Source organism: Miniopterus natalensis, chromosome 11, assembly GCF_054644295.1.
Source record: "Miniopterus natalensis isolate mMinNat1 chromosome 11, mMinNat1.hap1, whole genome shotgun sequence".
Lineage (NCBI taxonomy): Eukaryota > Metazoa > Chordata > Mammalia > Chiroptera > Miniopteridae > Miniopterus > Miniopterus natalensis.
This window is the reverse complement of record NC_142091.1, coordinates 49055657-49071717: the sequence shown is the minus strand read 5'-3', so window position 1 is coordinate 49071717 and position 16061 is coordinate 49055657. Positions and strand designations below refer to the sequence as shown.

Below are 16061 nucleotides of genomic sequence, written 5' to 3'. Positions count from 1 at the left end.
TAGTCTTCTTAAACATCCTTATAAACAAAATTCTGAACTCTGTATCTGTTAGGTTGCTTCGATCTATTTCATTTAGTTGCTCTTCTAGAGATTTCTGTTCTTTCCTTTGTGATATGTTTCTTTGCCTCCACATTTTGGCTGCTTCCAGGTGTTTGTTTCTATGTATTAGGTAGAGTTGCTATGTCTCCTGGAATTTGTAGAGTGGCTTTGTGTAGTAGGTGTCCTGTGGGGTCCAGTGGCTCAGCCTCCCCAGTCACCTGAGCTGGGATTCCAGATGCTCCCGTGTGGGCTGTGTGCTCTGTCCTGTTGTAGTTGAGCCTTGGTTGCTGTTGGCGTCACTGGGAGGAATGACCCCCAGACCAATCAGCTGTGAGGACCAGCTGCAACTACAGCCAGAGAGCTGCTGTGCTGAAGACACCCCTATGGAGCAGGATTTACTTCAGTGGGGCTTTGGTGTTCACCAAGTGTGCCCCTTGAGTGTGTCACTCGTGAGTGTGGTAGGGTTGTAATCCAGCGTGGTTGAGTCTGACCACCAGGTGCACTGTCTCTGGGGCCTCCAGGGAGGTGCAAAGTTAACCTGTGCCAGTGCCTTGCCCAGGGCCACCCAGCATGAGCTACACAGCAAACCATAGTTGGCTGCTGCTTGTACTGGGCTTGGAGGTGCCCAGGAGAGGCCAAGGTATGAACCAGTGCAGCTGCCGCTAGTGCCAGGCCTGGGGCTGCTTATCAAGCTGCATGGGGCCCGCTGCTGCTTGTTTGAGAGATTTTAGGAAAGTCCTAAGCATGAGGCTCGAGAGGCACTTGCACAGAAAAGCCCCTGGAAATGGCCTGGATGAGCTGCAGGTGGGGAGGGGCGGGGCCTCCAGGAATCACGGGGCGGGGCCAAAGGTGGGAGTCAGGTGCTGGCGATTCAAACATGGCGCCTGCCTGCCGGCTGTGTGCGGGGAGGACTGGCCAAAGGAGCCATGGCCTCCGCCAGCCCTTCTGCCTGGGAGGAAGCCGCCCTCCAGCTCTCGCCCGGATCTCAGGCAGGTTAGTTCCTCCCCGAGTGTCCCGGGTCCTTTCAGGCTGCTGCCCGGCGCTGGGCTCAGAGGGAGCGTCCGAGTAAGTCCGTGCTGGGCCCGTTAGAGGAGCTGCCGGGGCTCCCGCAGCCTCTGCGTCCCTCAGGGACAGTCCCGCTGGTTTCACAGCCCGGAGTTGTGGGGACGTCTCTTCCCAGCCCTGAGACCCTGGGCTGGGGGCTGCTGTGGGGCTGGGACCCCTCACTCCTCTGGGAAACCCCCACCGCTGAGATTCCCTCCTGGGTTTAAACCACAGCACCGGGTGTGGGCCCACTGCGGCATCTCTGCGATTCAGCCCCAATCCGCCCACATCCCTGCCCCTCCTCCCGGTCTAGTTGCTTCTTCAGCTCCCTGGTTGTGGGGCTTCTGTGCAGCCAGATTCAGGAGGCTCTGAGTGATGGTGGTTCTGTATTTTAGCTGTAATTTTGATGTGGTTGTGGGAGGCGGCAGGAGCAGCTGTTACCTACTCACCATCTTGTTTCTTCATGCACCCTTACATTTTCTTATAGTTCTATGATTTCGCGTCTTACATTTAAGTCTTTAATCCATTTTGAGTTTATTCTTGTATGTGTTGTAAGAAGGTGGTCTAGTTTTACTTTTTTTGCCTGTATTTGACCAGTATTCCCAACACCATTTATTAAATAGACTATCTTTACCCCATTTTATCTTCTTGCCTCCTTTGTCATGGATTAATTGGCCATATAGGCGTGGGTTTATTTCTGAGCTCTCTATTCTGTCAATATGTTTTTTCTTAATGCCAGTACCATGCTGTTTTTATTACTATAGTCTTGTAGTGTAGTTTGATATCTGGTAGTATGATGCCTCCAACTTTGTAGTTCTTTCTCAGGATTGCTGTGGCTATTCGGCTTCTTTTGTGGTTCCATATAAATTACAGGATTATTTGCTCTAGTTCTGTGAAAAATGCCAATGGTATTTTGATAGGGATTGCATTGAACCTATGGATTGCTTTGCATACATTTTAACCATGTTAATTCTTCTTATCCATGAGCATGGTATATACTTTCATTTATTTGTACTTTTTACAATGTCTTATTTTCTGAGTTACAGGTCTTTTACAGCTCCTTGGTTAAATATATTCCTACGGGTTTTATTTATTTATTTGGTGCAATTTAAAATGGGATTGTTGCCCTGGCCAGTGTGGCTGGCCATCGTCCAGGACACCAATTGTTGCTGGTTCCATTCCTTGTCAGGGCACATGCCCAGGTTGCCCACTCAAGCATATGGACTTTATTATGTTGAGGTATGTTCCCTCTACACCCACTTCATTGAGAATTTTAATCATGAATGGATGTTGAATTTTGTCAAATGCTTTTTCTGCATCTATTGCGATGATCATATGATTTTATACATCACGGTGTATCTACATTCTGTTCTTTTTCTAACTTAAGTTGGACACTTTGCTCATTGCTAGCCTTTTTTCCTAAAAAACACTGAATGCCATAGGTTTCCCTTCAAGTGCATTTTCATGGCATCTCATAAATTTTGGAAGGTAGTATAGATATTTTAATTATCATTTATGTCTACTTACATTTAAATTCCTACTATGACTTTTTTGACCCTGGCGTTATTTAGGAGCAATTTCTTAAATCTATGAAGCATTCATTGTTTTCAAGGTTATTTTTCTTGTTGATTATTTCTAATTGCCTTGTGGTCAGAGGATGGTTTGTATGATATTCTCTGAAATTCATTAAGGTTTTCTTTATAGACAAGCACATGGTCAACTTTTATAAATTTGCTCTTTGGATATTTAAGAAAAAAATATTCTCTAATTGTTGGGTTTTGGTTCTGTATACGTTCTATAAATCATTGTGCTGTTTATATTATTACCTTTTGTTCTGTTTAACTTACTGAGTGTGTTAAACCTACTCAGGTTGTGGATTTTTCAAGTTTTCTCTATAGTGCTACCAACTTTTGATTTGTGGATCTTTGAGACTATTTTATTAGATAAGTACATTTATTTTATGGGTCCAAATTTCCTCTTCTTTAAAACATATAATACAGTATGTATTTTATAAGGGTTGTGATAAAATGAATTAATATATACAAGTCACAAATTACCAATAACAATAATTAACACATTGTATTACATAAATGTTTGCTTTTTAAAAAAACCTAATTGTCACTATTTTTGTACTGGAAAATCTTACATTTCTTGTGGGTGTTGATATTTTAAAATTTGTTTCTATTTAGTTTTTCCCCCCATTTGCCCTATTGATTTTTTCCCTCTCATTTATTGCATTTTTATTAGTTTGTTGTTATCCCTTTACTGGTGTAGAAGTTATATACTTTATTTTTAAAATTTTAGTAGCTCTTCTTTGCATTTTAGCATATATACCTAATTTAACAAAGTTTAAAGTTAATATCTTAATCTGTCTCCTAAACTAACTATACAAGATCCTGAGGCAACTTTAATTACACTTTCTTGAATAATGTATTTTTGTTAACCCAGGATTTTTTTTTTTTTCCTTTAAACCTCACAAAATATTTTTAGTTCATTTAAATGATTGTTTATAGCTTTACCCAACAAATTGTTTATTAATTTCTTTGCTTTTCCTTTCCATCATGCACCTCAGATCTCCCCTCTGGGGTCATTTTTCTTCTTCCTAAAGTACTTGTTTTAGAACCTTGCTACCCCACGTGTGGTTGACAGACCAGCAACATCAGCGTTTACTTCCCTGTAGTTCTACGGTCTATCCTAGTCCAGATCACTGGGATCTCCCTGCATCTAATCTTACTCTTCCATTCCACATAGTATGTTGAGTGGCCTCATAAAATGTGAATCTAATATGTGATTCTTCCACATGAAAACTTAATTGTTCCCCTTTTTCCTTAGAAGGTTAAATGACATGCCCTGCTCACGAGGCCCTCCGTTAACCACCGTCTCTCTACCACTCCCTCTCGCATTGTTCCAGCCACCCTGAATCTCGGCTCCGCCAGTGGTGGGGGTGCTTTCTCTTCTGGCCGCTACACATGCTGTTGCTCTCTCCCCACAAGCTGTCACCGCCAAGCTAACTCAATCTTCAGGTTCTCGGCATAAAAGTCACTTGCCTTTGGGAAGCTCTTCATCCCTGTTCCACATGCCACTCGCCATTCCCACACCCTCTAGACCACTCACATGAGCCTGGCAACTATAATAAAGACTTTCACCTCTTCGGTAAAGTTTGTTTCTATGCGATGATGTAATCTAGAGAGAGAGGAAATTTCTGACTACTTAAGCAATGCCAGAATTTCCAGGATTCTTGTAAAAATAAGTAGAAAAAGCCAAGAGCACCAGCAAAATAAGTGAGACTAGCAGGAAACAGCCTTCAAATCATGACGTAACTTTAAAAAGTAGATTTTTATGGAGAAAAAAATGTCAGTAAGCACATAGATAAAGTATAGTACTACAAGGTTATTTCTAAGAGCAGTGAATGTTAAAACAGTAACAGATTCATGATGAAAATTATTATAATAAAAATTAATCTGATTGAGTAGTAACCAAAATCGGATCTACAGTATGGCTTATGGCAATTTCTCAAGATTCCTTCTAGCAGCACTACTTATACTTAGTAAACTCTTACAGTCATTACTTATGAGTTTAACTTTCAGCAAGGTTGCTTTTTTAGTGTGTGAGCTATTTTAATATGTCAATTATTTAGCAAAGGCTAAATAATTTAAAAAGTTAAATTATTTAAAAGTGCCTTCTCAGTAACAGTATTTTAATAGAAGAACATGCTTCTTTTAAGAAAATACAAATGTACACTAAAACAATCCCAATACAAAATTTTAATGAAATAATAGAAAGTAAGGAAATCTGACTCTTTCGTGCACACATGCACAGGTGTGAATTTCTACACACACGTGTACTTGGCAGTAGCAGGAGTATGAGGGATGCAAGATGCACTCTGGAGAAGCAGAAGCATAAGATATGTATACAAATGCAAACTCAGTAAATTAGTTAAAATTTTATTACTCAGTTATGTGGGGCCAGTTTACAGATGATGTGGCGACGGTAACAAAAGTGGCAGGAAGGAACTCGGCACTCACCATGTCTAATAAATAAGTCTTAGTGATTCATGAAAAATTATGATACTCTGCAGGATCAAAACATCCAACAGTTCCATAGATTGTAAATTGGTATCTTTCAGGTAAGCCAACTCTTCTATTCTAGGTAGGTAAGAAACTGCCTGCTGACATCATTTTTTAAAGGACTTACCTTGGAAAATTAATGATTTTAATGTCTACAGAAGCTGAACAGCTCCAAAATGTACTATGGTCTTCCACGAGTAAGAAGAAATGCTCGTCTACCATCTTGCTATCACTTTGGCTGCTCTTTATATCTTCACAATTTTTTCGCACTAAGGTATAGATGTACCCCAGCAGAAACTAACAAGCTTATAAACATTGTAAATATGTTCCATTTTCTTTGCAGTTATCTTAATAATGTGCAACGTGCTTTTGCATGAAATGATTTACTAAAATATTTAGATTTGTTATATAAAAATTAAATATGTATTCTCACCATTTACTTTATCTCAGAAATTAGACTTGCACTGGGCTCTAGAAGTTTTGAGTAGTCATAGGTCATTTCTGTTGTGTTTTCTCGAGGCAAAAGGACAGGAATAGAAAGATGAACGTCAGTTTTACAGTAACTAAACACGTGGCACCGAAGCAGATCTAAAAATAAGTACACATTCCAATAGGTTATTTAACGTATGTGCCCTTCAGAGCTCACACTATTTCCTTTGTTCTTTGTCTTTGACAGGATCAGTCTCATTTGTTTTATATTAAGGCAAAAGACACACCTTTTCCGTGGCTTTAATTGGTCTCATTTTTCTAAGAAAAGGGAAAATTATGCTCCTTTTCATAAAAGGTTAATATCAATACTAAGAAAAAGTTTTTTCTTCTGAAAATGTGTGCTGTGATTATAATAATTGAATGTTTAAAAATACTAATCCTGAGCAAGAGTAAAAATAAGAACAGTTCTGAGTAAAGAATAAAAAATTTCCTTCATTGTTAAATCTCAACAGCTTTAAAATTTGACCATGGAATATAAAGTGAAAAAGGCAAGAATTCAGACTTCTGATGTCCACGGCAAATCTGAGCAATAAGAGCAAGAAACAAAACACACAGTAAATAATAACACAACAGTAAAAAGCATCAGAAATCGATGCGCCTGGATTTTGTTAAATATAACAAAGGTCACTCAGTCCTTCGTGGGTAAGATTAGCTGGGAAAACAGCACTCGACAGTGTATTGCATTGAACAGATCCCTCGGAAAGGAGACACTGGATTCCTTCTTAAATAGGCACAGACTTTTTTTTTCTTTCCCCAAAACATTCAAAGACAGAGGACACATGGAAATACAATATGAATCCTGTCTTCATGAAAGCAGAAAGTTCTGGCCACTTTGGAAACTGCAGTAAGTCACTTGAGCTTTTAGTTGCAGCCACCCCTCATGGAAAATTAGTGCTTTCCACCTACGAAGCTGTATGGAGACAAGGGACTCACAGACCAGGGGAGGCACTGAGAGAGCTTTGCGACATGAGTCAGGTGCAGCCAAGCTCTAGGAATAGCCTCTAGTTCTTGGGGAAGGTGTAAGGGCGGGAGTCCACGGGCACCGCGAGGATCCTCACAGTTTGACGGCCTGTCCACGGGGACGGTCAAGTTGAAAGTCAGCACAGTGAGCATGAGGCACCGACCGCCGACCCTGGGCACAGCCCGGGCTGCTTCGGCAGGTCTCGGTCATTCGCACTGTTTCTCCTCCTCTTCGTCCGCCTCCTCGATGACCTGGATCTCGTCGGCCTGAGGGATGGGCGCGCCCTCCGCCTGCGGCTGAGTGTCCTCCGCTGGGCACTTCTCCTCCTCCTCCACCATCTCCTTCCACACCTTGTGGTTCTCGGTGAGGTGGTGCATCAGCTGGCAGAATATTCGCCGCCTGCCTTTCCTTCTCTGCGGCTCTGTGAAGGTGAAATACATACACATTTGGGTCACTCAGTAAATACGCGCACTGGTGTTCCAGGCGAGGCTCTACGCACCAGCGTTACAGAGACAGACAGTAAGGTAAAAATAGCCCGGCCGGGTGTGGCTCAGTGGTTGAGCATCGACCTAGGATCCAGGCGACCGGGGTTTGATTCCCGGTCAGGGCACAAGCCCGGTTGTAGGCTTGATCAATGCCTCTCTCATCATTGATGTTTCTATCTCTCTCCCTCTCCTTTCCTCTCTCTGAAATCAATAAAGATATATTAAAAAAAAAAAAGGTAAAAATAATCGCTGCCCTGGGGAACCTACAGAAGCAAATAAGAGAAACGTGACGGTGTGCGGGGGGTACTGAAATTTCAAATGATAACAGTCAAAACCAGCCTTTTAAGGATTTTTTTATGTATTAAATTAAACACTTATCAAAATTTTGGTGAGTAGCCCTGGCTGGGTGCCTCGGTTGGCTGGAACATCATCCTGTACCCCCCCCCCCCAAAAGTTGCAGGTCTGATTCCCAGTCAGGGCACATACCTGGGTTGCAGGTTCAATCCCCAGTTGGGGCACATGGGAGGCAACCGATCAGTGTTTCTCTCTCTCTTCTTCCCTCTCTTTCTCTAAAAATCAATGAAAACATATCTTTGGGTAAGGATTAAAAAAAAGGTTTTTTTGGCGAGAAGAAATGTTTAGAAGCCAGTCAGCTTTCCCAGATGATACCCAGACGGTAATGATATAAGATTACCCTTCGCTACGCTAATGCTGAAAACAACTTGGTGTGTGTGTGGGGGGGTGGAGTTCTTTGTAGTGATCTGTCCTGATGTACAGCGTTCTTGGAAAACAGTAATTTGATATCATTTAATTTTTTTTTTTTTTTTTTAGATACATCTTTATTGATTTCAGGGAGAGGAAAGGAGAGGGAGAGAGACACAGACAGAAACATCAATGACAAGAGAGTCACTGGGGATTGAGCCCGCTGCCCGGGCATATGCCCTGCCCGGGAATCGAACCTCTATCTCCTGGATCCTAGGTCAATGCTCAACCACTAAGCCATGCCCAGCTGGGCTAAATTCTACTTTAAAGAGCAAATAACTGACTTCATTGACAGAGTCAAAGGTGACAAATGTTTCCATTTTCCATTTATACTCTTTGCCTTATATAGAAAACTGTGTCCCTGAAGTTTCGTAATTAAAATCCATAATGCCACGAAGCCTGGCTCTCCTCAGTCCGTTCTCCCGACGGCTCTGGCCCATTTCCCGAGTCTGTGAAGGGCAGGCTAGCAGGCAGGGAAGGGGGTGGGGTACAGGACTACCAGCCGGTCGGGCCGCCCACCTCCCATGTGCTCAGGTGTGACCGCTACCCAGTGTGCACAGGCGCAGCCTGCTGAGCAGCACTGGCTGGGGGACACCACCTCACCGGCTGCTATGCTTCCTTAGCTACGAAGCTGCCTGTGTGACGGCATGAGCACCGGGTACCCAGCCCACAGCAGCTCCTCAAATCGAGACTGTTCCGTCTGAGCGGAACAGTGGCTGTTCAAGATAAGGCTGCTGAATCTGTATCTTAAAAACAAAGATCCAAACCCAAGTAAAGTGGACATTTCCAGTGCAGAACCCTGACTGAAGAGGGGCACTCTGTCCTTACTGGGATCCAGGTTGTCTTCTATTTCTTCCTCATCTGTATCGGACTCTTCACCATCGTCATCGTAACAACTCTCGGCATCCTCCTCCTCTTCCGCTTCCACCCACTGGCCTGGGAGCAGACCGGCAGCATCGTAGGAGTTGCACAGGGGGCCCACGATGTGTGTGATGAAGGACTCCTGGAGCTTGGCCAGCTGCGGAGAGGATCGATCCATGAAGGGGCTGATGGGCAAACCGAGATTGGCTTCTTCGTCTCCCTGATCATTTTTTAAAAAGAAAAGTGCATTTTTAACTGTTGAGAGAACACACACTAAGCTTTGCTGTTATCTTGAGCTTTTTAAAATAAGCATACTCTAACATCAAAATAATTTTTACAAAAATGCATCAATGAATCTATTACTCTCATTTCAACTCTAAGACTTTCTCTAATATCTGAGAAATCCTACACAAAACTTGATTCTCACACTCCACCAGTCAACTAGTATGCCTGATACTCAGTTAACAAAAAATATACATCTTTTAAAATGAGTATTAGCAAATTTACTAACAGCCGGCCACATTCCTTAATGTCAAATACAGACTCTCTTTGCCCCAGGGGGAGACTGTGGAAGGGAAACATTTTTGTTGATGTAGTGGTTCCGCAAATGCACACAGTGTGAGTTTTGCAAATGCTTCTCAACACCCTCCCCACCTTTTGTAACAGCAGAGCCCTCTCATGAATCCCCCCCAAGACGCCACAAAACCCAGTATGTAAAACAAAAGTAGAGCTACTGTGTGGTTGAGGTGAGGATTCTGGGCCCAGAGCGCCGACTGCTTGTCCTGAGATGCCCTCGCACTGTGCCTCTGGGGTTCTGGAGAGCGCAATTTGAGATCAGACAGATGTGGGTCTAAAACCTGCTTTTGCCATCTACTACCTATAGGGTGTTAGGCAAGCTCTATGTTCAATTCATGTGTAAAATGTTAAGAATCGACTTTACAGGGTCGCAAGAGGATGGAGAGCAATACTGTAGGAAGTGTTGAGCACAGTGCTGAGCATTCTCCAAATGGTACTATTGATATTTTGGTTCCCAGTGCCTGAGCTGGGAGTAAATGAATGCTCTGCACAGTGCACAAATGCTGCAGGCAAGATGGGCCACATACTCCCGAGGACACCAGCAGAAACTGTCCCAGTGACTTAACTGTGCTGTGATTTTACCTATGACTTTACCTTCTATGAGGAAGATAACTATTAATGTTAAAAAACACACACAACAAGTTGGGTTTGTCCATAGGACTGTACAATTTCATAGGTTTAACACTTTTTTTGGCAGGGGGTGGGGGGACTAGAAGTTTGGCTTATCTAAGCCTATGGCACTTAGAGGAGTATAAAGCTAGTACAATTACAATGATAAAAAGATGGGCAAGGTTAGAATTTTGCCTCCATATCTGAAAGATTTTTAAGAGCATGGCTAGAATGAGAGGAAATGTAATAGTTTTGATGAGGGTTAACTAGAACTTTCCTATCGATCAGTACATTTAACCTTCATGACAACTCTATGGTAGAGTGTCATTTTTCTCTTTGATGTATGAAGAATGAAACCTAGAAAGATTAAGTGATACTGTCTGAAATATATGATTTTTAGTGATAGATCGGGAATTATAATTGCTAACATTTATGGAGCACTTATGTGTCAGGAACTTTTCTAAGACTTTACATATATTAAGGTTGCTGTGAGGATTAAATAAATTATGTGGTAGGTACCACCAATTTATTAACAGGGGGACTGAGGCACAGAGAGGTTAAGTAACCTACCCACGGTCACATTGCTGGTAAGAAAGAGGAGCCAGGATTCAACCTCACGCATGGCTTCCAAGTTTGCTCAATAAGAATTAATCTATTAATCTACTTTAAAAATAACTATATTATAAATTGGATCTAAATGAACTTTTCAAACGTTCTTTCACTGAATTAATGAGGTTTCTAAAACTGGCATATACTAATACTTTTTTATTACCTCTGTAATATAAAGATGATAATAATAAAGATGGCATTTTCCTTAGCATAAAATTCTTGTGAACACAAAGGAAAGCCTGAAAGCAGGCTTCAGTTACCTTTGAGAACAAGGAAAGGGCTATGCAAACTGGTTATTGCAATACACAGATCAGGCAAATTTTATAACCATATATTACTCAAATAATTTAGTTAATTTAGTTCAAAAGTATCAGAATAGTAAAATACTGATCTTGAAATACTTATCTATGTCCATAATTACAAAGTATGGAATTTTGTTAACTTATGAACAGCAGAGTATACATTATCGTGTCAGGACCTTTAGCTAAGGTGGGTAAAAAGACACTGCACATTTACTGGTCATTTCGTACAACCTGGGTGTGAAAGGCACAACAGGTAGTATGCATGATTCACAGGGCCCACTTTATCACTCCTGCTGGAGTTACAACTCATGGTAAGAAAGCCCTGTTCCAGAGGCCTTGTGTGGTAGACATCTGGATATTTTCTGATTATTAGGGTCAGTAAGGATTTCCAAGGAATGTAATTCCAAATTCAAGAAAAATGTGTTTGATATTTTAGAGATAAAGAAATGTTAGGCTTGTGGGGAAATCAGTATACTCTTACATTGTAGAGAGCCTCAAAAGTGGACCTCAAAAAATGGTAAAAATTCTGCAAAGTGGTAGGATAGTTTTAAAGACAAGAGTTTAAAACAGTGAAAAAAGACCATGTTTATATCTCTGAATTCTTCAAAACCATTAAGATCTACTCTGTCCCCACTTCTCTCTAATTTCTTATCCTCTGCGACAACTTTGACCCTGTTGATGTTTCTGAGGCAGTCTTTTTATAGCAGAGTTGAAAATGGGTTGATAACTGTAACCTGAGTCAATTAAAGAAAACTTCATTTAGAAATAAATTATCGAGGTTATAGGCTTCAGGGTTGAAAGGGACCTTGGAATCATAATGTAGTCTATCCTTACCTCTAGACATTCAACATACTTGAGATAGGATATAGGCTATTTTTTGTTTTAAATGTTAGCAGCAAAGGCAAAAAGAGCAGAGAATATACTAAGACCAGAACAAATGAAACAATTTCTAACTATTTTGGGGTCAAAGCAACTCAGATTTCAAACATTTAGTGTAGCTATCCAAGTCCCAAAGAGTAATGTCTTCAGATGGCATCTATTAAAAATCCCACCAACCTCATGCTTCACTTACCTGCTCATAAAATTCATTGACAATGCCTTCTGTCCATTTCAAATGCAAGTTCCGAACTTTTGCTGGGCCGTTTATGTCTGCCAGTTTGATGCACACCTGGCATACTAAGAGGCGGTCGTTTTCATTACTCCATTCTATACCGTTGCTATTTACATCATTGGCCTATTTTGGAAAACCGGAATTATTTTAGGTTCTGAGGGCACAGGAGTTTTGTTGTTTCTACCAAATTATCTTAAAATGTTCCCATCCAAATGACAGGCAGGAATTTCAATAAATGCTTCTTTTACTTGGTTTGTGCCATAGCATGGACCTATATCTATGGTTAAGTTTCCCTTGAATTTGAAATGTTCTTATAACTTTGTTTCACTGGAAGCAGAGACTATAAAAACATAACAAACCATGGGTTTCAATGTTTGTGATTACCACAGAGAATTATCATTTGTGTGTGTGTATACACATTATTATGTTATTAATATGCTATATGCAAAATGTCAATAGATCATGTAAGAATTGTAACTTTCTACCTCAAAAAAAGAATACTTAAGGGTCTAAGGAGAAGCTGGCTCTAGCTGCAAAAGGCAAACGTGATATAGTTGAAAGAACACACTGGTTTTAAACCCTGATTCAGAATGATTTACTAATTCATTGTGTCACTGGAAAAACTGTTTAATCTTCTTGAATCTAACTTTCTTTATCTAAAGGTTAGAAAAAGTAATATCAATCTAGCCACATAGCCATGAAGATTATTAACAAATGAAAAATCTCTAGTTCATAGTAAATGCTAAATAAATGCTAACATTGCTATTTAAATGGTAATTATCATTATTAGGCAAATTACTAAGCCTTTTTAAAAACTCAAATTTTCATTTGTGAAAAAATGAAGCCAATGGGCCAGATCAGTGGGTTTTGAACTTCTTTGTGTGATGGTGGTGTTTCTGCACCAAACCCTTTTGTCAAAGGAAAATTTATGCAGACCATCAATACATGAAAACACTGAAAAGGAGAGCTCTTTTGACTGAAACTGTAGGAGGTCCAGGGCTCCACTCAAGTGGCACTTTCCTGAGAGGCTGCAGAATAGAAGTCTCTGAGGAACAGAGATTTCAAAGTACTGGGTTAGATAATCTTTCTCTTGTAAGAACTCCTATTACTCTGCTTAAGCTCTTAAATGTATTATTATTAAATAAAAATAAAAGTTAATAGAGTTTACAACTATGAAGTAATTTTAAAGGCACAGTGACTTCTCACTGAATTTTATAAGCATTTCATTAATATCAGAACAGCAACATATAGGGTCTCCCTCCAGGGGCTTAAATCTAGCAGTCCTTTGCTACCAGTGCCTCTATCCTGAAGGGGTACCTTCCTTGATGTTACAAACTCCTCAAGAAAACAGATTCCAGCCCTGGCCGGTGTGGCACAGCTGGGTGGAGCATCTTCCCGTACACTGAAAGGCTGTGGGTTCAGTCTGATCAGGGCAGATAACCTGGGTTGCAGGTTCCATCCCGGGTCCACCCCAGGTCGGTTGGGGCGCATATGGGAGGCCACCCGATCAATGTCCCTCTCTTCCTCCCTTCCCCTCTCTCTAAAACCAGTACGCGTGCCATCTGGTGAGGGTTAAAAGAAGAGAATAAACAATAGATTCCTGCCAGCAAAAGAGGAGAGCATCTTTCCTCAGGAATCTAACGCTGTGGTTTTCACCTGAAATGTCTGAGGCATAGACCACACTCTGATCAGTACCCTCCCCACGAGGACAGGGACTCCGCCCTGCTCTCTATTCTTTAGCACAGCGAGTGCATGCTCTCCATGGAGAGGTTCTCTCCCACACCAGCCAGGCACTAATATATAAGAAACTTGTAACAGGTGTGGTGAAGTAGCCTAACTGGCTTCTTTCATTTCATGAAATGCCTTCCTTGGCACTGTGTGCAACTTTCTCAAATCCCTTAGAAACTTTTGACATAATTGATCTGTCACTGTGTGAAAGTTATAATACAAGTCTGTGTCAGAGGAAATGTAGCAAGCAACAGTATTTTAGAATGTTATAATAAAAATACTTCATTTTTTAAAATATTGGAATATGTATTATCTTACAGTAGGTATTTATCATGACTTCGTGAATAGTATTGATTCTAACTTAATATTAAATATTACTTTTATTAGTAACACTGACAACAATGATTTCTATTTTTGATACCAGGCATTAATTTGTGTAACAAACCTTGGCATTGAATTCAGCAAGGAAATCAAAATGCTTCTTAAGGTCTGTGGCAAGGATGGCTTCAATGACTAAAAAACGAAAGCGCTTGAATTCCACGTGATCGAGGTTCAGAAGGAAGTTGTATTCTGGGCTAGAAAGATACAGACTCCAAGCTGATGCAGCATGATGATTCTCCAGAACAGATCTGTCGTTGTATAAGACCGCCTAAAAGGGAATAAGAAAAACGAGGTAGGCATCTCAAAGATATTAAACTTTTTTTTCAATATATATATTTTTATTGATTTCAAAGAGAGGAAGGGAGAGGGAGAGATAGAAACCTCAATGGTGAGAGTCACGGATCGGCTGCCTCCTGCACGCCCCCTGCTGGGGATCGAGCCCGCAACCCGGGCCTGTGCCCTCATGCAGTCGAACTGCTTGCTGCTTCTTGGTTCATGGGCTGACGCTCAACCACCGAGCCACGCCAGCCGGGCATGGAAGAAGTAATCAAACTCCTAGCTCAATAAACCACAATGCAGAATGAGTACCCTGTAGAGCTAGCTGACTTAATAAACCCTCAACCCGCAATATCAGTAAAAGAAATGAGTAAGTTCAGGATTCCTTCACCATCTAAATTACCCTTTGAAATTACCAGAGAAATACAAAATAGGTGCAAAAAATTGGAATCAATATTAGAATCCAGATATAATCACCGCACTGGAAATTTCAAAGACACGGGAAAAGTGGGGAATGACTGAGGAAAGGCCAGCTAAGTCATTCCTAAGAAGGAGAAACCCACCTGGAGGATAAGCGGAAGGCGTCCCCCAGCGGGAAGGCGTCCCTACTTCACGGCTGAGTGGGGGCAAGAAGGAATCAAGGAGCCGGAAGTAGGGGCTGAAGTCGCTTCTCCGCTAGGAAGGTGCTGGACGATCACACAGGGAGATAAGCCAAGTTCAAACTTAGTGAGAAAAGCATTCCAGGTAAAACAGGTGACAAAGCCTCAGCTGGCGTTTACTGATGAGGTCTCTGTGACAGCCAGAGGACAGTGCCCAGCTAATGTATAGTGGAGCACCAGCTTTCTCTACCTGTGGCTCCCCTTCTCTCCACAGGCAAATACATCTCTAATTTGGAAATGCAAGTTAGCTTTATGAACTCTACTTTTTCCATTGCTTTTCAGAGAGAGTGGGAGGGAGGGACAGAGAAACACGGATGTGAGAGAGACACATCCATTGGTTGCCTCCCACACATGCCCCAACAGGGGCCAGGGATGGAGCCTGCAACCGAGGTACATGCCCTTGGCTGGAATCGAACCCGGGACCCTTCAGTTTTGCTTTAGAATTACCAGACTGGGTGCCAGCTGTTGTTTCCAGAAGAAGAGTTTACTATGGAACACTAATACCCACACTAGTAATTCTCCCCTGGCAGTTTCCTTTAGTCTCTAAGGTGAGTTTTCTGCCTGGAGGTACATGCAGGGTTGCAGCAGCTTTGCTTACAGGCCTGTGGTATACGTGTTAGGGGGGTGTACATGTGTGTATGGGGCTGCATGCATGCACACTCAAGCATGTGTGGACGCATGCAGGCAGGGGCAAAGGCACCTGGAATCCCTCTAGGGTTCCACTTAAGTCTGTACCCCCTTCTAGTACTTTTATGTCTCAATATTCAGTCATCTGTTTTTCATTTTCTAGAAACAGTATCAAATTCTTTACTGGTGATAAGACCTCCCAACTATTCATGAACTTCATCCCTTACCGTCATTTTAATCAGGAGGAAGGGGGGGCATGCATGTGGTTAGTCACCACCTTGATCCATATTTTGAGGGACAAAATATATTTATGATGGTCTCAGGTTTACAAATCCCAATTTGAAATTTTATTTCCTTTTACCCTAAATCTCATCAAAATATTCTATTAACTAATACCTCAACCACTAATCTCCACCTTTCAGCCAACTTTCCACTTGGAAATAGCTCAGAAATCTCAGGATTTTAATACTGACAT

General features: G+C 41.6%; 1 protein-coding gene across 1 annotated transcript in view; it reads right to left on the bottom strand.

The window, feature by feature from the left end:
- Window positions 1-5011: 5011 nt before the first annotated feature.
- Window positions 5012-16061, bottom strand: part of PDE3B (phosphodiesterase 3B) — a 105072-nt gene continuing 94022 nt past the window's right edge. The window contains exons 13-16 of the mRNA XM_087821749.1: window positions 14089-14292; window positions 11877-12038; window positions 8676-8928; window positions 5012-7021 (exon numbers count right to left, since the gene is read on the bottom strand). Coding sequence (XP_087677875.1) covers window positions 6807-7021; window positions 8676-8928; window positions 11877-12038; window positions 14089-14292 — 834 coding nt within the window. The 3' untranslated portion in view covers window positions 5012-6806. The remainder of the gene's footprint in view (window positions 7022-8675; window positions 8929-11876; window positions 12039-14088; window positions 14293-16061) is intronic.